At 40.7% G+C, this 24,826-nt stretch overlaps 1 protein-coding gene across 1 annotated transcript in view; it reads left to right on the top strand.

Moving 5' to 3' along the window:
• Nucleotides 1-960: 960 nt before the first annotated feature.
• FOXK2 (forkhead box K2) overlaps nt 961-24,826 on the top strand; it is a 47,919-nt gene continuing 24,053 nt past the window's right edge. The window contains exon 1 of the mRNA XM_086473609.1: nt 961-1,313. Within this exon, the coding sequence (XP_086329735.1) occupies nt 961-1,313 (353 nt within the window). The remainder of the gene's footprint in view (nt 1,314-24,826) is intronic.

Raw genomic sequence — 24,826 nt, 5'->3', positions numbered from 1 at the left:
TGTTTTACGTGGATGTTGCAAAACTCCAAAACGGGGAGTTACCTCCAGTTTTAACCTAACCCTTAAAAGGCCATCAGATGAGTACGATGTACCAAACCTGCCCCCGCCCCTCCGCCGTGGTCTTTTGAGGCTAAATCTGAGGACTTACAAAATGCTTTCCAGGTTAGCCCACCTCCAGCAATGTCTGGGCGCTCGTACTGCTTTTATTCTTGGTTGTTCCCCCCTCTCCTCCCCTTAGTGCCGCTCTGAACGCAGTGCGAGCCGAGGGCGTGTGCGCTGCGCTATCCGCCGGCTGAAAAACACGTACGGGGGCTGCGGGAGGTGCCGGTGGCCTCGCTCAGGGGCCCAGCGCGGGGGGGCTGTCCCTGCTCGGAGCGGGCAGCGGCAGCCCGGCCTCCCGCAGGTGCCAGAGGCCCGGGGTCCCGCCGCCCCGGCCCTCCCCGGGGAGGGCAAGGGGCTCCGGGGAGGAAGATGGCAGGCAGGCCAGCCCCGCCGGGCTGAGCCAGCACGCTCCGCGCCGTCCGGCCCTGCCTCCCCTCGCGGTCGGCCGGGGCGGGGCTGTCCCGCTGCTCCCTCGGGCCGTCAGCGCCGCGGCAGGGACCGGGGCTCGGCGCAGCCCTTCTCCCGGCGCCGCGGGCGGAGAAGGGCCGCTCCGCTCCCCCGCGTGCGGATCTGCTCCGTGTTTTCCGGGCCTTTCCCGTGTTCTCGGGCCCCGACACTCGAACGTGCTGCGCGGCGCTGGCCGCGGCGCCGCTCGCCATTGGCCGCGCCGCCATAGCCCCATGGGCGTGCGGGCCGCGCATTGGCCCGGCGCCGCCGTCCATCAGCCAGCGGCGGACTGCGTCAGGTTGGGTTGAGCGGCGTCCCCTTCCCTGCCTGTGTCTGGCGGCGGCTGCGGCTGCGGGGCCGGTGCGGGCGGAGGGGCGCAGCGGAGGGCGGCCCGCTCCCTCGCTCGCTAAGATGGCGGCGGCGGCGGCGGCGGCCGTGGCGCGGCTGGAGGGCCGGGAGTTCGAGTACCTCATGAAGAAGCGCTCGGTGACCATCGGCCGCAACTCGTCGCAGGGCTCGGTGGACGTGAGCATGGGCCACTCCAGCTTCATCTCCCGGCGCCACCTGGAGATCTTCACCGCTGCTCCCCCGCCGCCGCCACCGGCCGGCGCGGACGGGCCGCCGCCTCCGCCTCAGGGGGACCCCGCAGCTGCCACCGGCGGCGGCGGAGGGGACTTCTACCTGCGCTGCCTCGGCAAGAACGGTGTCTTCGTGGACGGCGTGTTCCAGAGGCGGGGGGCGCCGCCGCTGCAGCTGCCCCGAGTGTGAGTAAAGCGGGGGCCGGGCCTGTTGTCCTCCCCCGTCACGCCGGGGCCCGCTGGGCCCGGCCCGGCCCGGGCCCACCCGCCGGCGCCTCGCCGTGCCCGGCTGCCCCGTCCTCCCCGGGAGGACCGGCCGTGGCGGCGCGGGGGGTGCCGCTGCTCATCCGCGCCGGGTGTCCCCGTTGCCGTTTGGCTGGCACACGGTGCCTGACAGGCGGGGAACCGGACCCGTCCTGGCGGCACACGCGAGCGGTGCCCTAGGCCTCCTTCCCCGCCGGCCCTTCTCCCCGCCGCCCGGCACCACCCGGGCACCGGCGCCTCCGCCTGCTGCCCTCGAACGTGTCCTTTCTCCCGTGGCCCCGGCCCCGCCGGCACGTCCGCCTCCCAGTCGGGTCCCTCCAGCAGCCGGTGGTACATGTGGGAAGCGTGAGACCCCGGCAGCGCCGGGGCTGGTGGTTGGCAAACGGTCACCCTCCTCCCTTGCTGTGTCTTGCACGTAGCAGTATCTGTTGTGAATTTGGGAGCAAATCCGTCTGCAGCAGTGCTTGGAGGTATTGCAGTTAGCAAGTAGAATTGGATACACCCTTGAGTGTTGTTTACGTGCTTCAAAGGAAACCAGTCAAGTGGTGTCCACATATCTGGGATTTCTGAATTTAAGGTCAGTGCTGAGTAAATCTAACGCCCTCAGTGCTTTTGCAGAATGTAGGGGGATTGTTTTGTGCGTGTGATTGCCTTCGGATTTTGTCGTAGTTTCTGCGTCTTTGCCCAATTGTAACGTTTATTTTTATGGGTGAGCTGAATCATCCACGTGAAATACTTCGGCTAGTCTTAGTGTTTGAAAACGTGTTTCCTTACGTGACAACAAATTATTAAGAGTTTGTAAATGGTCATACATTCCTTTACCATTACCAAACACTAACCGTCTTTGCAAAATATTTTTCTAGGGGAGTATGTGAGGCCTACCTGCTATGGTTAAGGATACGTTTAACTGTAAATAAGTAATCTATGTTTTGAGAAGTCACATGCAAGAAAAGTGAAAGTGTTTTGGTTTAGTGTAGTAGCTGTCTCGACTAAGAAATACCTAAAAGATTATGAGTTGTTTTACCGTTACAAAACACATGCCGTTAGTGACACAGTCTTAATGCCTGACAAGTTTTTAAACTGTGTTTAGGACGTTGATGGTGTGTATTTGCCACTTTGATGTCATAATGTTAGTTTCCCCACCTGGTTGCTCTGTGAAAAATCCAGTTGTCTTACCTTTGTGCTTTCTAGGAAATGCTCATTCCGAAAGGGTTTAGCAGTGCCAGTATGTGTAGAGTTGTATAATCATGAATGCAGTTGGAGGACTTGTTTGACCTTTAACTGTGATTTCTATTTTTGCTTTCTGCTTTTTAATATTAATAATAATTTGGCATGTGGTTAATCTCTATTCTAATCTAACACGTTTATGAAATACAGATCAAATACTTTTTGTCTTTGTAAACAGTTTGGTATAATGCACTAATTACAAGCAAGTTATTGTGCATTATATATGTTGATTACGAACAGTCTAGAATTACTTTAAGTAATTTAGTAGCATTCTGTTAAATGCTTAAGACCTCAGGAAAAGTACTGCTTCTTCATGCAATTATTGACTTGTACTTTCTTTTATTTTTTTTCTGTCAGTGTCACTTTTTAAGTAGAAAGAGAATTCTGGAGGATTTTTTGTGTCACTTATTGAACAACGATGAAAACTTCTGTGCAGTTAAAATTTCTTCACGAGTGGATGTGGGTGGTGTTACAGAAACTAGCGTTTCCTTGAAGCTGGCAGTGTTCAGTGACTACACCATTTCTTAGACTGCACACTAGTAGCCTTCGGTTTCAAGATCTGTAAGCTGGTTGAGGTAGTTATCTCCTGGTTACAGAATGTAGGTGTGATCTCCTGGCGAGCCTTGTAAGCAGGAGGTGGCATGCCTTCAGTCCTGACTGGGAACAATGGGGCAGTGTGTACGCTGGGCGAACTAGGATTTCTTTAGTCAACAGGCACAGGGATGAGTTTTATCTCGAAGGGCAGGCAAAATCTACAGGGTCATAGTTAGATTAGTGATTAAGATCAAATCCTGCTTTATTGCTTTTTTTAAAAAATAAGTCTTTTTATGAGAGGGAAGTCTTACTGGAGTTGTATAGGGAAATAGCTTCATTATTTGGAAAGCTTTTTTTTTTTTAACACAGGAGTCTTCAGGCAAATTCAAAGCAGGCGTTATCTGCATATAGCAAGTCGTTACTGTGAATTACTGATGACTAATACTGTTTGTAGCTGTGTTCTTGAGTTTCGTTGTAGATTTTGCTGGTCACACTGAAGATGATCTGCTGGATTTTAAGAATCAAACTTAGTTACTTCAGTATACTGTAAACATTAATTAACCGTTGAAACGTGATTGGAAAGAAAGTAGTTTTGGTGTGGGTTCAAGAGTGATGATTGCTAGCCTCCAGCTCAAGTAATCACTGGATCTATTTTTGTTGTTGTTTAATCCTGCTGTGTTGCCAGTAATATGCTTTGCCTATGACTACACAATCATTTGAAATGTTAATGGCAAGTGGAGTTTAAAAAAATCAGGATCGCCCGTTCCTTCTGGTTTTAAGTGATCTTGGAAACCAAGAATGGAGGGTCCATCTCTGTTTTATCTGATTAATTAGTAGTGACTTACAGATGACTCCAAGTAAAATAGTGTTACAGACTGCAAATGTCTTATTTAGTTGTCACTAATAATTGTATGTAGTTCCAGTGTCCTTGGCCTTTTTTATTATTTCAGCACAGTGTTTGAGTATGATTGCATTGTTAATGTTATTGAACTTCGTGGTTTTGGAAGGGAAAAACAGAAATACAACTTTGTAGTCTCCTGCAAAACACAGCTTTTTAACATCTGGCGAAACTAAATTATTAATGTTAGAGTATGCTTCTACCTGTAATAAAGGCGTCTTTCTTTCTGCAGATATAAATGCCATGAAGCACGGAATTACTGTGTGTTGAGATAACTGTTCTTGTTGCTATTTTTAATACTTCCCTGGAAGCCTTGCTCACAATTCAAATGTTTAAGTTATCAAGCAGGAGGTAATAGCAGTGGGAAGTGTGTTTTTGTCTTTCCGATTCTTGACAGACTCACATACGTACTTGTCTGTGTACAAACCAGCTGTCATCTTGTTCAATGAGTAAAATGGGGGCTGGGGGGAAAATAGCAATTTTTTTGTTCATGTCCAGTAGGTAGCTCACCTGTCAACGTCGTAACCGACAGAGGCATGGATGAAAGAGGTTTGAGAGTCTCCTGTTAAATACACACATATCAAAGAAGTTTAATTAGCCTTTTACAGCCACCTCTGAGATGCATGGACTGTCCCTCTCCAGTTCATAAAGTTAATGTTTTTTAATTGTTTTCATTTGATGCTCATCAAATTTCCCCTGACTTCAGTGAAAGCATTGTTAGGCTATATTGCTAGGTAAATAACAACATTAATATTTGACTTTTGGGGTACTAAGCTTGAAAAATACCTTTTGTGCTGGGCACAACAGCAGTTGTTGACAGAGCTCTTGTGCACAGCTTTAGGAGAGGCAGGATTCCAGACAGATGTAACAGATACAGCTGGAAAAAGCAGACTGACTTCTGGGTTCAGCTTATCTCTGAAGAAGTTTTTGTTTTGTTTTGTTTTGTTTTTATTTTTGGGTTTCTTGGATGTGCTTTGCATATTAGCATTTGAATTCATGAAGATCCTGACATCTTGGGCTTGACTGTTCCAAGACAATGCCTTGTTCATTTTGACAAAACAATGTATTTCAGTAATTAGTTTTGGGTTGGTGGAAGTAGATTTGTGAATCATAAAGAAGATACCACTAACATAAATACAGCATTTCTAGGTCAGAGCAAAGATGCGTCTAGTCCGTTACCTGCCCCCAAGAGCAGTCAGTACCAGATGCCTCGGGAGGAGCATAAAAATGGATAAAGGCAAACGGTTGCATTTCCCTTGTTTTTTCTTTTGAATCCCGAAGTCAGAGTTGATTCCTTTTTGAGTTAAAATAATTTACTGTTTGTGTTTTGTTCTCTCTTTTTTAAAAAAAAATATTTTTTTTTCTTGTTAGCCCCTGTAACCCTCCAGTATCCACAGCATCCCTGGGCAGTGAGTTCCCCAGTGTAATTGGAACCCATGTTGGGAAAAATACCTCTTTTTACTGAGTTTTTTTAACTTGATACCTGGTAATTTAATTTGTTGCAACTTAAGTTAGCTCTTTTATGATTAGAGACAGTAAATAATTCTCCCATTCTGTCATTCATTTTGTAGTCGTCTTTACATTACGGACTATGGGAACTCTTACAGTAAACCTCAGCAAGTACTTTTTACTTCAGCTTAACGTCTGCCGATTATTCCAAAGTCAAGCCTGTATGGCTGCAAACTAAAAATTTGTTTGTGTTCTCGTGCTTTTCCCCCAAGTATACAGAGGGCTGAATCAATATTTTTAGTTTGGTCTTGTGGTGTGGATCTACAAAGTGGGGTTATTACTGCCTTTTAAGTAGTCGAAACTTTCCTGCCAATGAAAGCCAGTAGATTCTGAACAAGGAGCAAGTATATCCATAACTTGGGAAACTCCTTGGCAAAGTTTATTGTGTTCGGCGTTACCTGAGCAGGAGATAGCGCAGCAGGTTGTAGAGAGCCTCTAATGTATCAGGGCACTTTCTTCTGTCATCTTACTGCAGTTACTTAAATTACATACAAAGTTGCGCTTGCTGCATGCGTTGGAGCTGTGCTGCATGTGTGCTCGGTGAAAATTTCTCACTGGAGACAACTGAGATTTGGCTTGACAGTTGTGGTGAGCACATCATGACATCTCCTTAGGTGGTGTTACTTGCTTGCTTAGGAAGAATGTTCTTTGCTTGGTTTTGGCTTATGGTTTCTGTTTTAAAGATTTTTCTTGTAAGTCTTGGATACTTTAAGAAATCAAACAAAACACTTTTTTCAGGGAATATGTATCTCAGTATAAATTAGTAGCTCAGGCCAGATTGGCACCTGCTTTTTCCCTTTCTTGACCACGCTTTTGACAGATACGGTTGCTCGTGAGGAAGACAGCTGGCTGAAATGTTTCCGAGACCTTGCGATTGATTTGTGTTCAGAGGAGTGTTTTGGAGTTCCATACTGGTGGTGTTAAAGCTATGAATGATCAAATGATCTCTAAGCATAAAACTAAGAAACGTTGGAGTTGGCTGTGACTTAAGAATCAGGCTCCAGAAACTTTTATTTACTTTCTTTAGCAGACACTGTGTCCCATGCCATAATGACTAATAAGGTTAACAGGGCTATGTTTAGAGGCTGGTTTTTGGCTGCTTTAAAGTAGGATTTGCAAATGTCAAGCTCAGTAGCAGTAGTGTTCTCACATAAGCAGATCTGATTGAAAAGGAATGTGGGAGGAAGAAGGTAGAGTGCATAGTATTTGAAATGAAAAGAGAGAGATGAGCGTGAAGTTTCTATAGTCATAATTCGTGTTACAGTTGTTTCAGTCATCTCATTTTTTTCACGTTTCCCTCTCAATTGCACACACCTTATGAGTAATTTTTTTTTCTTGTTACTGAAACAGTATTGCAGATTGTCACACACCAGTCAGGTAGTTGAGGTAAAGCTTAAACAGTTTTATTTTTGGATTAATTCGCAATTGCCTTGCTTTTTCTGTTGGTGTGATTGATATGTATATGAAACTTCCTTACCCAATTCTACAATTCTACTAATCTTACAAATGTTCTTATCTGTAGGAGTAAGTACATTCTCTGTATAGTTACATGAAATACTGTGAATGGGGAAATAATCTTAAAAATCGATGGCTTCTTTATTGCCTGTGAAGTTCCGGTTCTATGACAGAAGCAAGATTAGTATTGTTTTGGTTTAAAGGTGGAAAGTCAGTGTTAAAATTGTCTGTTCCAAGAATCTGTAGTGGAAAGAAAGTTTTGAGATTCTTACCTTCAGTAATAATAATGAGGTAAGAGATACATAAATTAAATAATTCTTTGCTTTGCATTGATTAAGTCAAAATACAATACTGGTCTTCGGTTGTGAAATGCACCATGTTTGAGTAGGAAGAGACAACTTTTGCTATCGGTTAAGTGTAAGTTAAATAAGTTAATCTTTCACCCTTGCTTTTCAAAATAAGTGTGTATAATTAATTTACTTATAATTAGGAAATGTGTTGTCTTGTAAGTATGAGTTCTTCATGAAGGTATATGTGTTTTAGAGAATAATTCTGCTGTGGAGGAATTCTGCAGCTGTTGGTTTTGGTTTTTAGTGGTGTGGTGTTTTTGGGGGGGAGGGCATGTTTAATTCTCGTGCACAAAGCTAAAGGTTTTCTCGGTGTCATGCCTAAGTTACTCCAAATAAGATGATTGTGCATCTGATTTACTGTATTTTTCAGTAAATCCAGCAGTGCCTTCAAGACTTCTTAAGTCCCATTAACTTATGTAAAAATATGTGAAATTATATGTTTTTCCAGTGTTTTAAAGAAAATTATGAATTGGTCGTGTGATAGTGTGAAGCCATCTCCTTTACAGCCTATAGGGAGCTTTCACAACAGTCTTGTGTTTAGTAATAAGCTGATGTCCTTCATGGAACTTCATACTGAAATATGGGAAGGTGGTGGGTTTATCTACTGTCTTGCTTGTTTTCATGATAAAAAGTTGATGTGTAGTGACATTTGTTTCCTGCGACTTCCTGCCTTTAAGGAGTTTTTTGACCTAGATAAAGCAGTCGGAGGGGCGGGACCGTATTTATTCTGCAGCTATTCCACATTGGATGGCATAGAGAATAAACGTTACATTCTTCAGTTAAGTTTTCATTGCTACTGTTTTGCCACTGAAGGGTGCTGGGGCTTTAGTAAGTTACTTGAAGAGCTAGTGGAAATCTTTGTAATTTTGCAATACATCATTTTTATAGGGCTAAAGGAGGCCTATATGTGATTGGAGTCTTTGTTTCTTTGCATTTATTTGTGTGATTCTGCTGCAGCTGCTGCATGTGCTTCTGTCCTGTTCTGTCCTCATCAGTGCTGCGAATCATAAACTTTTACAAAGCATCATCTTTGTGTGTGCTGTACGATTGAGTATTTGTGGGAGTAAAATTCTCAATATTCAAAATTTCAGAATGTCTTAATGAATATTTAGGTGAACACATCACCTTTCTGTTTGTCCATGTGCACCAAATAAAAGGAAAAACACGAGCAAATTGACAAACAGTTATGTCCCTGCTGAACTAAGCATTCCTGTTGACTTCAGCAAGACAGCTCATGTGCGTAAAGATGCATGTGGAATTGAGCATTTGTAGAATCAGAGCTATAAAGTAAAAAAGCCAGAGACATGTCATTATCATAGCTTTATGAAGCGTAACAAAATTAATATAAAGTTGACTGGAATGAATTTCATTTCAGTGTTAATTTTGGGTTTTACAGTAAGAATTGTGGAAAGGACCTCCAGCCACGCCCCTGCTGAAAGCAGAAATGACTTCAACATTAGATTGGACTGCTCAGCACCTTGTCCGTTCAAATTCCGAGTGTCTCCAGCGATGGGGAGAACTGCAAAATGTTTCATGTAATACAACACCATATTGGAAAAAAACATTATGTGTATTTCCAATAGAGAATTCTGGGAGTACGCAGGCTGGTTAGCACAATGTGCGGCTTAGTGCTAAATAATGAAAAAAAATAGTTGATCACCACTTGATGTTGGTACTTGATCCTGTTGTTAGTGATGTGAAGTAAATGCAATTGCTGGTAAATATTTGCAGATTATATCAATGTGGGTAAAAGTTGTCCTCAGAAATAATGAGGATGAAATATGGACTTGGTCAATCTATTTAAAAAAAAAAAAAAAGCATCTCCAAAGGAATGCAGGCCAGATCTACAGGGTAGGAAACCATTCTGAAAAGTAGTAGTAGAGTGCATTTGAAAGTCATGACTGTAGAGAAATCATGAGGTGCCTGTTCTGGGATGATGTCTAAAAGCAGAGATGATTGTGTGGTCACAGGGGAGATGTATCAGGGAGTACCGAGAGGTGCTGGAACTTCATGTGGTTCTGGAATCAGAATCTGCGTTAAAGAACCTTGCAAAACTGCAAGGGTTTAAGGGGACGAGTGCTAAAACGAATCAAAGGCTGGAGGAAATCCCAAATAGTGAGTGACTTAGTTCAGTATGTTTGTTTTATCAAAAAGGAGCTCAAGATGTCTGGGTGATGTATGTAGACTTTTATGGGGATGAAGTAGAGTACTGAAAGGCTGGCTGATGGATCACGCACAGGTATAAAACCCCAGAGGCTGTAAAGTAAACTCTCAAGGTTTGAACTAAGTGCATATTTTTAGCAGCGATGGAACAGCTTACTAAAAAGAATGGTGGTATCTCTGTTTCACCATCTGCTGATCAAAAATAGATAACTTCTTAGAAAAGGTGCTTTAAACAAAAAAATAAACCTTGCTGTAGTCAGACGTGGTGATTAGGTGCAGTATAGATACGGTTGGATGAAATTTCATGGCTTAGGGCTAGAAGAGACACAAGTAGGTGAAGCTTCTTAGCTTTTCAGCCTTTACTTCCTCTGCAAGTCCTTTTTAATAATCTCCCGTTGGGTTATAGCAAGAGACATTTTTATTGCGTGTTTTAACAAGGAGTCAGTACTTGGCTTGGTTTTTAATTGCTTCTAAAGCATGAAACATGTAGTTGGGCATTTGTTTGTTGACACTTGCTAGCAGTGTTCTCGCATGCAAATGATTTTGAAGCTTTTATTCGTTATCTTATTCTTTGTACTCCATAAAGTTTCAAAGATAATTTTAATATACAGTGATTCTTCGAAAATTCTTGCTCTTCAGATAAATCTCAGATATAGCTCATGAAGTATAAGCCTCTTAGTTTGCACGTTGGTAAGAAGTCAGGTTACCATGTAACAGAAAAAGTGTTTGCACTTTGTACTGCAGTTAAACTCAGGTTTTCTAAATCACTTAGAGAAACGAAGAATAATGTGTGGTTTTGTTTCAGAGGTGATATGGATGAATGTGTTGATAGAAGTTGCTTTTAAATTCTGATTTTTACTGACATGGAGCAGATAATTTGCTTACCCTTTTTCTTCCTTTTTTTCTTGTCACAGCTGGGAAAAAATAGCTTTAGTTTCCATTGAAGTATCAATTTCCTCAAAAAAGTATCTGAAATGTTAGTGTCTTAGCACAGTGTATGGTACATTATTTTACTAGGTGTAAGGTACAAGTCTGATTTATTTATGAAGATACAAACACATAATTATCTGTGTAATGTTTTTTGTTTTGTTTTGTTTTTTAGACTGAGAATACGTGAAAAATGTATCACTTTGTGTTGTCCCATGGACATATTTTGGGTGTTCCAGGCAGAAAATAATCTGAGCAGACAAGGCATATACACGCAGTTTGTATACTTCAGTCGTGGGCAGGCTTGTTGGTTACAACATCAGTGTGGTAAACACAGAAGGAAAGTGATTGGAAACTATAAATGATGGAAGCTGACTCTTGAAAAGAGTTTCCCTCCTTAGGTGACACTGTTATCGTCTGGTCTTTCTAGAGAGGTGAAGAAGACCTGTGTAGCGATGAGGGAAGGCAGAGACTTAAATAAGATTAAAAAGAGTAAGACGTAGACCAGAGAAGGGTGAATGTACTCATATAAAATTCCGTGTGGGGGTAAGTTCAAATTTGAACCAGAACAAGCTGATTATTTAAGCAAGCAACAAAACTGGCAAGAATAATGGTGAAGAGGATGATTTTGGCATCATGCCATGTACAGATTAGAAAAATAGAAGAGGAGAATTCAGTTACTACATGGGAAAGATGAGGACATAGGCCGCTGTGTTTTGCTTTAGGATATGGACAGGGTATTAATGGGGTTTGTAGCTCTGTGAGGAGAAATGAAAGGGTTTGCTGGGAGACTTGAAAAAAGATTGGAAGAAGTTGGAGATCATCTCAAGTTTTTGAGAGCTGAGAAGTAATACAATTGTTATCCTTACAGAATGTAAGGAGGCTCTGACTTGTGATATTTGGGAAAAGTGACTCAGAAGAATCTGGGGTCTCACTTTTTCAAAACATAGGCTGTGCTTTCATGAGCATCTGAGCTAATCTAGTGTTTCACTGCTGCTGAAACGGAGCACGGGAGGGGAAGGTCTTGTTTTCTGCAGTGCTTCCAACTGCAGGTTGTGCTGGCCTTGAAGCTCATCAGATGTTTCATAAGCTGCTGAGGTCTGCTTTTTTTTTTTTTTTTTGCTATTTTTGGTGGTTTTCTGTTGCATTGAAGTGGCTCACAGAGAGGTCTGGCAGGCAGCGGAGCTGGCGTGAAGTATGTGGTGGGCCTGCACAGACTTTCGGCAACAGTCTGTTTGCTGTGTCTTGTGGAATCATACATTAAGGAATTGAAGTTATAAGAGCTGTTACGCTCCATGAAATAAAAATGGAAAAGAAAAGAAAGATCCAAAACAGCAGAAGAGAAGACCAAAAATAATTTTGATGTATTAAAAAAAGCACTTGCAATGTAATATGAAAATGTTTAAATCCTAAAAGCTCTTGAAACAGTGTGCTTTTTGATAAAGGGATATGCTAAGTATTTGTTTTAAGTTAAAAAATAAAAAAAAAAAAGTGAGTCTAAGTAGACTGGATGCTGAGATGACTCAGTTGTGTCCTGCCTTTGGTTAGTGTGTGCTTTCTGTCCCTTCTTTTAAATCTCTGCATAAATGTGAATGCATAGGGAAAACCACTAGAGAAAAAGGGGTACAAGTTCCTTTGCTGTGGATCATCTCATAGCAGAGGACAGAATTAGTGTGGTCTTCATTCCGTATGCTGACTCATCGCATCTCCTGCTTAAAGGTAGACTCTGCTCCATAGGTTGTTAGTCCAGTTGGTGTTTTTAAATATATTGTAGACTTAGGAAGTCACAAGCTCTAGGGAAAATCGAACATTAAGGTTACAGTGGAGGTATGTGGCCCTTTTTTAATATTTCATGTGTCGTTTTTGTTTGTAGTCATCCCATGTACACATCCTCCCCCCAAAGCCCTTTTATCTCAGGAAGCAGACTTCTCTACCTGTAAGACAGGTGACTGACTAGAGTTTGTGCAGCATTCTATCATCTGCCTGAAAGAAAAAAGCATTTTGAAGAAAATTGTAAAAACCTTTCTGTTTTTTACATGTCCTTTATTGCAGGGGTTGCATGTATCCATAGTATTTTTTTCAGGAAAGATGTAAATCTACTGAAGTTGACTACACAAGTAGATCAGATGTGATTTGGATTTCCTGTGTCGTCTTTTGAGGGTCTCTGCTTGATAGGATGCAGAAACATCTCAAAAAAAAAAAAAAAAAAAAAGTTGTCATTTGAAGAGAGCTTTTTCTTTTCCTTCTTTATGCAGGGAAACCAGACTGCCATTGAAGGCAAGTGTGTTAGTAGTCAATAAGTAAGTTTAGTTGATCCGGCCTTCCAAAACTACTTGGGTAGCAGGCTTGAAAGTAGCTGTGCATTTGCTCCCTGTTCTGGTTTAACTGACTTCTCACTGTCACTCTGAGGCTTCCTTCATAGGGGATGAGGTGAAACATTTAAGATAAGTTGTTTGGAGGAGGAGCAAATTATAACAGTGTCCTTCATTTCCAGTGAAGTATTCAGTGGACTTGGATGCTGACAAAAGTGTTAGTTATGTGAATTACCATCAGTCAGGATCTTGTTTATAACTTCCACAGATGTAAACATTAAATAACGTATTGAGCAAAGATATATTAAAGGAAGCAAGTTATTTCCTTTCCGTGCACGTGTGAATATTCTGGGTGTGGCTGGGTTAGGTTCAGATAAGATTTCTGCTGGGTATTCTGCCTGATCTGTCTTACGTGGTCATTGGTTGATACACTTGTTTGGGGTAACCAACTGAAGAACTTTCCTCTGTGTGTGTAGATCTGGCCCAGGATGTTCTGTTATCGGATAGAGGGGGTTGATGGCTTTGGTCCTTTCTGCCCTTTCATCTTACTGAACGTATTCGCTTTTTAGTAGCATTAGGGGCTGCAAGCCCAACGATGAACTGTTACGCTGTTCAATGATAGGAAGACATTGCTTTGAAGAGCGTGCAATCTATTCTTAAGTAACTTTATTAAAATTACTAGATTGGGTAACAAGATTCTCAGAGTGATGAAATCTATCCTCATGCACTCCCGCTTCCAATGATACTATCAAGAATTGGAGCACAGCCTTTTTCCTGGCGGCACTTTTGTAGCTACATCACCAAGTGGAAGAATAAATGCAGCAGTTTAAGGTGGTTACCCTCTGCTATGAATATGCGTTCTGAAATGAACACAGAGCGGAATTCTGAGTTTAGGGTGGGCTCCACAGTTTGTGGTTGATTATAATATTATTCATTCAGCTTTCTAGATATTGGTAATCATTACAAACATTTTAGACCTGGAAACCACAGTGTGTGTGTCAGTTGAAATGTTCAGATGACAGGCACATGTAGCAACACAGGAAAGAGATGCAATAGGTAAAAACCACAGTAGAACTTCGGTTGTTTGTTTATCCTCTTGAATTGAAATTCAAGCCTTTGTTTTTAAAACTTTTCCTGGTATTGGTCTGTCCATAAAGCTGAGAAATGCAACTAGTCTGTATTATCAGCGAATTCCAGAACCGTTTAACGCCTTGTGAACCCTGCAAGACCAAATAACCTTCTGCAATGAGTGCTACAAAGCTGTATCATTTCTTCCCTGTTTCATTACTTAGTTCTCGACTAGCTGCATCCCTTCTCTTTTTTTTCTTTCCTCCTGAAGGACTGCTGGCCTCTGAGGAGTGCTGCTGTTTGAACAGAATCACATAGTGACTTCAGAAGTTCTTGTGAGCTGGTTGAACTGTACAAGTTCTTGTGAGTGGTTAAGCGGAGGAACAGGGTGAGGTGGAGGTAACAGTGAGCAGCAAACTGATGACAAACCAGAATCTTCTGGAAGTGTTTTGTTTTTGCTTGTCTTCTTTTCTTGTGTATCCGAGTCTATGAATGTCCAGGCTTTCTGTAACAAAACTGTCTTGAGTATAACTGAGATTCTGTCAGTATTCTGTCAGAACTTTTAAAAAAATTGATTTTCTTAGCTGTTTTCTGTTTTTAAGCTTTTTCTGTGGGCTAAGGTGCTGTTTTATCATACAGTATTTTTTCCTGAACTGCATCTTAGGATATAAGGAATATTACCTGTTTCAGATAGAAACATTTGGTGCTAATTAAAGGTTAAAGAAACTTGTCCAAAGATGAAATGGGAAACCCCATTCACAGTTGGGAGAAGAATTCAAATCATTCCACCTGTCTCTGTTTCAAAGATGCAAGTTGGATTCTGAAAGCAATTTGTGATCAAGATTTTAAATTTCCTTCATGAATTTTGGCCTGTTGTGAATAGCTTTTAGTGTCTCCTTCAGTACAGGCAGCCAGAGCAACCATCTGCAAGCACACCCTAGTACACAAATGTTTACTTTTCTGTCAGTAGTGAAATAACCCTGCTTGTTTTATGGTGTGGTTATTCTGAGGTTGGAAGATTGTTGAGCCTGGAAAAGATCACTAACCCCAGCTTGCTACTTAGCTATAAATAAGTTTGGTCTGCTGTGGGCTAGTAAGTACCCAAGATTCTTACGGGAGGTTGGTCACTAGTATCTAAGGTTATCAGCAAAATGGGTGGTTTTAAGCCTTTAAAGAAAAGAAGCATGCAAACCATGCAAAAAAAAAAAAAAGAAAAAGAATAAAAGCAGCATGTAAATGTAAATAATTCAACCCTTTGTTGGAAGGATAAAATAAAATTCTATAAAAGTTTTAAGGTTGGGGTTAATGTTTTAAAGTTATTTTGGCTTAGTAGTAGCTGAAGAAAACATTACTTACATTTGTGTATGCGTGGTCTCTGTGTTAGCTGGAATGTAGCTGAGAAGTGTGCCGTAAAACAATTGCACTTCATCTGAAAAGCTTAAAAGCATGGTTATATAGAATACAGACTAACCGTAATGTGAGGGAGAGTGATTTTGACCACGTGGAGAAATAGCAGTGTAGGGGCCAGGGAGAAGAGACTGAGGAAGGTGTTTCTGAGGAATTGAATTTGGTAGTTTAATCAGGAGTGTTGGTTGTAAAAATGAGGCTTTTCTACAGTTTTTGAGAATAAGAAAAAACTCTGCAGTTGTGGAAATGACTATAGAAATGTGTTGCCCGAGTCTCCTTTTGTTGGAGGAGACTTGCGAAGGCAGGATGTGTTTTTGGTAATTTTCATACTACTTACTCTGATTCCATTCTTGTACTGAAATGTGTTTATAATCTCCAAGGTAAACTATTGTGCCTGCAACTTGTTCTTTTTGCAACAACATTTGATGTTAGTAGGGCTAGGTGGTTTTCTTCCAGTTAAATTTCTTCTCTTGAAGGTCTGAGTAGTTTAGGGTTAATAGCTTTCAGATAAATATAGGTAAGTGCCAGGGGGGTTGGGTGCCGGTTGCAGTGACATTGCATTTCAACTTGGAGATCCCTGGGCTCTGATTAAGGAAGTGTTGGTTACGGGGTGTGTTACTCTAGTGCGGTTTTGTCCTACTTAGGACTGTTTCGTCTTTGTGGTAGATCCTTGTTCAAACTTTCCCCAAGGGATTTAAAGAGAATATATATGACTGCCTTGTGTTTTTATAGGGACATTTTGTGGTAAGTAAATTGCTGACTGAGAACATACTGACAGTGACTGATACAGAGAGAGCAAGAAGTTGGTGTGATAAAGTTCTTCACTGAGTGAAGGAGACTTTTATTTTTAAATCTGAAAGGTCTTTAGATACTTGTATTGTGATGGTTCACACCATCTTTAAGTCATTAGAATAACCCTCTTAAAGATGTTCTAAATGGAGACAGGATTTGACTTGTGCAGGTAATGATTTAATACAAAAATACAAAGGAAAGAGAAATTACACTAGGGGATTTAAAATTAAAATACTACAGGATGGGTATTTAAAAGGAAATAAAAATAGATCTAATCATAGCCACTGGTTTGAATGCAGAAGGGGTTGATACGGTCAGAAATTAGCATACAGTAGTGAGGTGGTGATCCTTTCTCAAATGATCCAGCTGTCAGCAGCAGAAGCAACTCTTGGTTATACCTTTCACAGAAACTGAAATGACTATAGAGTGGGGAGGCAGAGCTGGCTGTTACAGAAAGGTGTTTGAAGTCGTGTGTTTAGACTTCAACAGAATTAGTTTTTTTCCCCTGTGTTTTGGAGTCTTAAACCTGCAGCATTGCATTTCATTGTCATCTGGGCAACGGGCTGCATCATGCCGTGTATTGCTGTGTTCCAGGCTATGAATGCCTAGAGGAGTTGTGCACATCTTCGAAGAGTGTTGCTGTTCTGAAGTCTGAATGCATGCACATCGAATCCGGAGCGTGCATCCAAGCAGAAAGTTCCCTCTAAGAATCACAGATACTACAGTAGTGATTTTGTATCATCTTACATAAATGGAGTCTCTTCTGGTTTTAAAAGTTGCTTCACACTACCACCGGTTATATTCAATATAAGCTCATCGAATGAGTTAGTGCCAAGCAAAGCATTGTTTGGAGTATGGAGAAATAACCTGCAAGCCAAAATTAGCATGTATTCATTTTGAGTGGTGTGTATTTCATCAGGGCTGCCCAGATCATGTCGTCCCTGAAGGCAGCGCACTTCAAATTTGAATGTTTAAGCTATTACAACATGGAACATGCTGGTGAATGGTGCCAATAACATACGCTGAACATATGACCAGCACATGCCCCCTCTTCAGCGTAGGCCATGAATTATTTAGTTTGTGTTCCAAGCTGTTTATTTTTGAGAGGTCTTTTTCCCCCTGTCAGTGTCAAGCACCAAGCCTTTTGTGGTTTGGTTGTTTTTTTTTTCCACTTTCTTTTCTACTGTTGCTATTGATTCTGTATTTCTAAAATTTTCTGCTGTGTTTACCTCTACACACACACACACACACACCTCCCACACCCCCCATTTTGTGCTAGTTCTTTCAGGACGTGGTCCTTGGTATCCCATGTGGTAGCATCATAGAAACTGTGGAGACCAGTCTGAATATTTTCAACTTGAAACTGAGAGATAAAATGACCTTACACTTAGTCTTTTGGGACTTGGTCTATATTCGTTAGCTGTGATATGTCGTCTTTGCGTAAATTTTTTACCATTATATTCAACATCTGTGAAATGGCAGGTTTTTTCTCTCATCCCTTGTCATTGTTGGTTAGATAAATGATGTTAAGCACGGACTCCATAGGCCTGTTTGGATCTTTAGAATCATTTTTGATCACACCTCAAGTTCACAAACTGCTTGTGACTCTTCAGCTGCAGCAGCTTTGTGCTGTGAATTCTGGTGCAAAATGTCTGAGTGAGCACTGACCCAGACTGACAGAAAAGAAATATTTTAATGTACATACAGATACATTGCATCTTTGCAGTGTGTTCTGTAACATTTTGGGGAGTATTACCTCTCTGATGGGGTCAGGCTTGACACCAAGTTAATTTGACTTTGTGAGCTTCTCAGAATGTATCGTCTCATAATTATTTGTGTGGGCCATAGGTAACATGTTTAACACTGTATACTTCTTTATATAGATTATCCTCTTAAATTCAGTGTTTTCCTGAGAGTGCGTTGGGTTAAAGGATATGCTGTTACAGAAGGCTTTTGCTTCTCACGTTAAGTATATTGGTAAACTTTATTTTTCAAGCATTTGCACTAATTGAAATTGTCTTTCTCATTGTTTCTGCTTTTAAAAGGGATTTTTTTTTTTGTCTTCACATTAGTTTTATGCAGTAGTACAGCTTTACTGAAACATGAACAGCACTTTCATCTTGTTGTTTTAAGCATACCTGTGTATGAGATTCAGGCTGTGAAGATAAACTCTAACTAATCCTTTGCTCTCAAGGTTAGTTAAAACAAGCTGATTGGGAGTTAGAGCTGAAAGAACCATCCTGCTCCGTCCCGTGTGTTAGCTCTGGTGTTCACATGGTGTGCTCAAGTCAGGTGAGTTTACTGGTAGGCCTGAAAAACAATCCCTTGGAAGAAGAGAGAGGCAGGCTCAGGATTAGTGTTCTGTCAAGTCCGAATTGCAGTTTTTCCTATTACTGGGTGGGAAGAAATTAATAAAATTGATGAAGTGTCTTCCCTGTATCTTACCTAGCAGTTTTATAAGTTTTATTTGAGCCGATGCGAAGGTTCTCTGCTTTTGAAAGGTCTTGGTCATTCTTTCAAATTCCTGATCCTGGTTCCATTGGTCCAGCTGCCCTTGTACACTGGCTCTGGCATCACTAGGTCCCCTGTGAACCATTCTCTCACTAGCCTCAGAGAATACTGTTTTCCTCTTAAAAATTTTGTTTGCTGGGTTAGTTGGTGCTGCATTAGTGAGTTGAATCAGCTCACTGAGGGGCCTACACTTAGCCCCACACTTAGCAAAGAAGTCTCTGGCCTCCTACACCACGGGCAAAAAAAGCTACGTGATGTTTCTGGACACTGCTTCTGCGAGGAGCGTGAGTTCCCAGTCAAAGATGCTATCTACATACCGAAGAAGAAGAAAAAAAGAAAGTAGAAGGGGACTACTGTGGACAATGAAGTTGGACTGGAAAAGCAACAAAACCGTGCCTGTACCATTTTTAGTGTTTCCAGAATGTTTGTATGATTGATGGTCCTTATTTTGCACTTCACCACAGAAGTATCTTCAAACACAGGTATTTGGTAACAAGTTTCTGTTAGTCTCTGTTAAGCTTTGTGTTTTGTTTTTCGAGCAGTGATGAAGAGTTTAAGGGCTTCATAGTGAGCGCATTTCAGGCTTTCTACACCAGGTGATGGTGTCTTGTCTCACTGCTTTTACAGTTCTTTTGGAAAAGTCGCTGATTCTTATGACACTTTCATATAAACTGACTGTCGTTTTCTCAGGAGAGAGAGGAGAACTGATTGTAAGATATAATTTTGTAACTGAACTAATTAGTGCTCTTAAGACCTTCCTGATGTGATTCCCAATGATGATTAAAGGAGTGATAGTTTAAAAATAAATATCTAGTGAACCTTTTGGCTCTTTCTAAAACCCATTACAAACAAACGTGTGCATTAAGTTAACATTAAATGAAAATCTTGTAGTATGTGGGGAAAAAATCATGATTCTTTCATTTTTGGGGGGAAGGGTGTTAAAAACATAGTTTTATACAGATTGTTTTTGATCATCTAAGGTGTCTGTTATCTTGGGTTTCAGCTTATCTGAATTTAAGCCTATGCATGTTCTCTATATACTGGAAAAGTGTACATGTTATTAGAGTACAGATAAGGCCACAGTTGTGCCCTCCAGAACTGTTAAAATGTCTCTTAGATCTTTGTATTTTAATCTTTCTTTTTTCTCCATTTTTGCTTTGATTATTTTTAAACAGAATTTAAACCCAGAAATACTAGCCTTTTGCTCTTCCAAATGGGTTTTTCTAAGATCATAAAATAATTTGATGTATGAGTTAAAAATGAGGGAAATGGGCTCTAAATATGTAGTACTATTTGTTACTACTTGTGTATTTATGATAACTGTAACTTAGGGGCCACATTGGATATTATGGTAAATGCCACATTTTTTATGGTGCTTCCTGTACTAATGTGGCTTTAAAAAAATATATATTCTTAGGTTAAAAGTTTATTTTTGTCATTATTGAAGGGAGTATAGTACAGTGCCTTACACATATATGGAAATTAGGAAATGCTTTCTGTAGCTGAGGGTTAATATTTAATTTCAACATAATAGATCTTTCTGAAAATCTGAATCTTTCAAATATTGGTTGGTTTTCAAGTCTAAAAGGAAAGATGTTAATTTAACTGTGAAAATTAGTGTTTGCAGTTCTTTTTTTATGCAATAGCGTATGCATGGAACTCATTTGCATCTTTTCAGCTTTGCTATACAAGTGGGTTCTGCAGTGGAATTTTGAAAATGATGCTCAGTTGATAAGCCGGGGAAGACTGACTTGAACAAATATTATTGGGGGGCGGGGGGGAGGGGAGAGTAAGACACGTTGCTTTTTATCTGTCTGTGTGTATCTAGGAGAGTTTGGCAAATTTCAGCTCCTTGAGGGACGTTTAATTGTTTGAGCAGTTCAGCACAATGTTCCTCTGTGTAGCTATACAAGAACCTCTTTGGAGTTGATTGCAGCTCACTTTTTTAGTAATTTCAAACTTTTTATAACATTTATAAACTTACCTACATCAGTTTGGCTGCACAAGAGGAAGAGAAGACTGGACCCAATGTTAATTTTTAGTCTGTAAGACTTAAACATTGTGTCAGTTAGCACCTACGGAGTTGGTGTGGCTCTAGCATATCTCAAGGAAGGACCAGAGTTTAAAACAGAGTGAGGTACGGTGAAATAGTGCATTATGTACTGGGACCGTTTTTTTCCAATTTTCCAATTGTGTTTTTAGAAAATTTAATAGTCTGGAAAAGCTAAATCACAGAATAATAATAAAAAAAGGTCTGGAATTTGCAGCTAAACCAAAAGAAACCACTCTCCAGACGTGGTTCTTTTAGTATCAGAAAGCCTCAGATTAGCTTTGGTTTACACAACCAAACTTTGTGCTTTTCGTTGTTCCCCTCCCATGGAGTGTTCGTTGTTGTACGGGATCGATCCAGTTACTGTGAACGCTGCCGCCTGTGTGTAGGAACACGGTTAAGTAAAACCAAGGTGAAGAGCGTACAGCAGTGCTCTTTATCTAAATAGGACAAGAAGTAAAAAGAAAAGTGAAGATAGTACTTGCCTTGTATTTCCCTCTCAAACAGTTTGGTTATTGCAAAAAAAAATCAGTAATCTGGCTTTTTTTGGCCAGTGAAAGTTTTTTCAATTTCATTACATTGGTATGGGGCAAGGTAGTACTGTGATTGATTAAAAATAACATGTATGACATAGATAACCAAAATTAAAGCCCCTCAGTATTGCAGGCGGGTAGGAGGTACTCTTACTTTTCAGCACCTCCAGTTGTGTGTGGCGGGGACGTTTGCAGGTTGTTCTGCGCTGGTACAAGTAACAGACATGAATGAGTAACAGTTCTAGTAGCTTGGCAACTATTTGTTATCCTGCATGAGGAACTGTTGTTTATTACTGAAGGAAAGCAAGTGAAGAATCTTTTTTCCCCAGAAATTTTCCAACATGTAGGATATAAATTTTACCTTTTTCAGCTTTGTTTTTGGTTTTTGAATTACCTGAAATACTGTTTTAATTTTTTGCTGTTTGATAATGGAAAAAAAATCCTGCTTCTCATAGATACGTAGGAAATGAGGTTTGTGTAGCTTAACATCTTCAAAATCTTCAGTATATAGCTGTATAAATTTTAATTAGAATGTATGCATTTAATGTACTGTTTTCATGGTGCAATAGTAAAAGACGGGTGAAATGAAAATTCCTTTAGCTCTGTTTGGGAGGATGTGATATATTGCTTAAGATATAAGTGCATGTTTTACTTTATGCCATGTAGGCTTCACAGCTGCTGCTTTTTTGCTCCTTAAGCAGCTACTCCTGTGCAACCAACTCTGGTTGAAATACTACAGTCTTATTTGATGAAATAATCTCCCTTTTATTGAAGATGTGTGTTTCACCTGGTGTTATGTGTCTCAAACTGGTTGTAGGAGAAGGAAGACTTAAGGGATGATCCAGTGGTTTAAACAAAGATTGGGTGTTGGGGAAAAATATGTTCTGTTCCCAGCTCTGTTGCATGCTTGCCAGAATGACTTGGCCAAGTCACAAATCTGTTTAATCTGTTTTTAAAAATGGGGATAATACTTCATGGGTGGAGGCAGGGGGATGATGAAATTTCAGTGCTTTTTTCTAGTGCTTTTTATCAAGAGCTATGCCTTGCCTTTTAAAATTGATTCCCTGGGTTTTGAAGTGGCTTACTTTGTCTGCAGTGCGAACACCCTAGTTCTCCCCCTTTCCAACTTACCTCCCCTCTCCCTGTTTTTGAGGACTGTTGGTTCTGTTTTTGCCAGTGCTCCAGGCCTCCTTATGTGCACTGTTCCTGTGTGAATGGTGCTATCCCTAAACTGGTGTGCCTGGGAACGCAAAGGATCTGCTGTGTTCTGCTGATGTCTGTTCAATACTTCCCTGTTTTCTAATGAAAGGTGTCACAGAAACGCAGAGCAGTATGTTTATTCAATTATAGTCGAGACCTTGAAAGTAGTATATATGGGAACATATAAATGCCTTAGTTCTTTACTAATACATGATACATAATTGCTGTGACTGACAAGTTTTCTTGCACTGTAGTTTCTAGTACATGTACATCTTTAGAGCGGTAGAAATTGTGTGAGGAATGCTTGACTTAAGTGGTCATAATCCATTCTGTTAACAGTACCTGCAGTCAAAATCGTGACTTTCTTGGTCAAGCTGGAAGGTCCCAAGTTAACCAAACTTTATCCTGTTGAAAAGTGTTGAATATGCACTCTTGTTTACAAATGGAGTTCTGCACTTCTGTTTATGACTGGTAACTTCTGGAAGCTTATTTTTCTGTATTAGTTCAAATGTCAATCTTTTGAAGAGAATAGTTGGAACAGTCACATAATAATACGTTTTTTTATGCAGTAAGCACAATACAGCTTTTAAATTAACGTGTTGTGATGGTTCTACTTTACCTTTTTGAAGGCAGATTAGACTGTGCGATAATTTAAACTTACTGAAACATCAGCAAAAGTCTGCATTTCGGCTAGAGGAGTCTTCTGCTGGGCTAGTAAATTAGCTGGAGATACCCGTGGCGCCTGGAAGCAGGTAAGCGGACTAATCATGTGGCTGGGAACAGAACTGGTGTGAGAAGCAGGGAAGAGCCTGCCCCATTTGGCAGTGCTGAGCCGTTACATCGCTGGATCCCATGAAAGCATCCCCAAGATCAAGCTTTTATTGCTCAGAGCCTGGTTGGTACCCATGCTTTAGGAATCTTGGCTTATATTTTTCATTACTTTACTAGATGTTATTCGAAGTGGAATTAATTTTCCTTACTCTAGGAGCATGTGTGAGTGAGTGAGAGTGCCTGTGTGTGTCTGCGACTTGGCTCCCTTTAAATTCAATGAAAAATAGGCATCCCTAGTCCTGATTTCTCCAAACCAATTTAGGCTTTTGCTTTCTATGGGATATACACCATTAAGTGTCTGTTCGTTTTCACTCACTATAAAAGATAGATGACTAATGCAGGTACAGGTTTATGCTTGGAGAAATTAATCCCAGGCTTCATCTTTGCGTGCTATACCCTTTCCTTCTCTATACTGTTGTTCCTTTATCAATACAGTGACAATGGTTAACGTATTTTCTGATAAAGACTTTTATTTAGTTGTCTTTTTTCTTCCCAGACAGATTTCCACTTGCATGACTATCTGACTTGTTAAATCATGTCTGTTATTTTTATTTGTTTTTATCCTTCTGCACTTTCCTGCTGCCCCAGCCCACGATTTGAGAACTTGGCATGGTCTTAGAAGAATAGCTCAGGAGGAGTGCTTCTTGAGGAATATTTTCCAATAACAATGTGTTTGTTGTAGATTAAATAGTTTCTTCGCTTTGCGGCCTTTCAGACTCTTTGGAGCCTTGATTGGTTCTTGACTGCCCACACAAGTGATTAAGGAGAGTAAGTTTATGTAACGCCGTGGAGCAGTCCATGCATACAACATTTCTAGAGGGTCTGCACTTTCACTAGAAGTTTTAGGAATTTGCAAATAGAAGAAGAACTGAAAAGTGGTTTGAACAAACATTCTGCAGAGTACACCTGGTTAAAAAAAAAAATAAATCTCAGAATATAATATAAGATCTTGGTTTCTATTGAGATACCCAGCCCAGCAGTATCACCAAAGTGAAGGAAGTATGGAATGGCCCTTGAACACCAAACATCTTTAGGTAGGTAATTGTGAAATTTAACTAATGCCCATGGCTTTTTGAGAGGAGTCTGAAAAAAGTCTGTTCTTTGACCAGACAGGCAGATTTAAGGGGCAAATTCAGTACTGCTGTCTACTCAAAATTAGAGTTGGTAGGAAGCAGTTTTTGTCACTCTTCAATGGCTTGAGTTAGTCATGGATTTCTGTGTGAACTAAAGGACTGTTCTGCTCTTGGAAGCAGAGTTCTGTCTTGAAAAGCTCATCTGAAATAATCTTTGCTTCCTCGGTTCAGGAATAATCTTTTTTTCTGTGCAGCCTTCCCTCTTGGGTAGCTGTTCTTTGGTAATGATTAGGGAGTTTGGGCATAATTTTGCAATAGAATGCAGGTCTCTGATGAGGTAATAAATGAAGTCTTTTGTTACTGAAGTAATGTGTGAGTCATAAGTGCTTTTTTATGATTACGCTTACGTCAAAACACATCATGACAGCACTTGCTCAGTGTACTTCCTCTACTGTTTTAATAGTAAGGAATAGTAAAATGCCAAGTGCTCTATGTTTGGCTCAAAGCAGTTTTGTTTGGTTTGCCGATAGCTTTTTATTTAGTGCTGAAGAGTGGTGTTCTAACTGTAGTGTTTCCGTATGAACTTTCGCATCCC

This window comes from Leptosomus discolor, chromosome 15 (assembly GCF_034619465.1).
Source record: "Leptosomus discolor isolate bLepDis1 chromosome 15, bLepDis1.hap2, whole genome shotgun sequence".
NCBI lineage: Eukaryota > Metazoa > Chordata > Aves > Leptosomiformes > Leptosomidae > Leptosomus > Leptosomus discolor.
The sequence above is the reverse complement of the archived record's forward strand: the minus strand, read 5'-3'. Positions and strand labels throughout refer to the sequence as shown.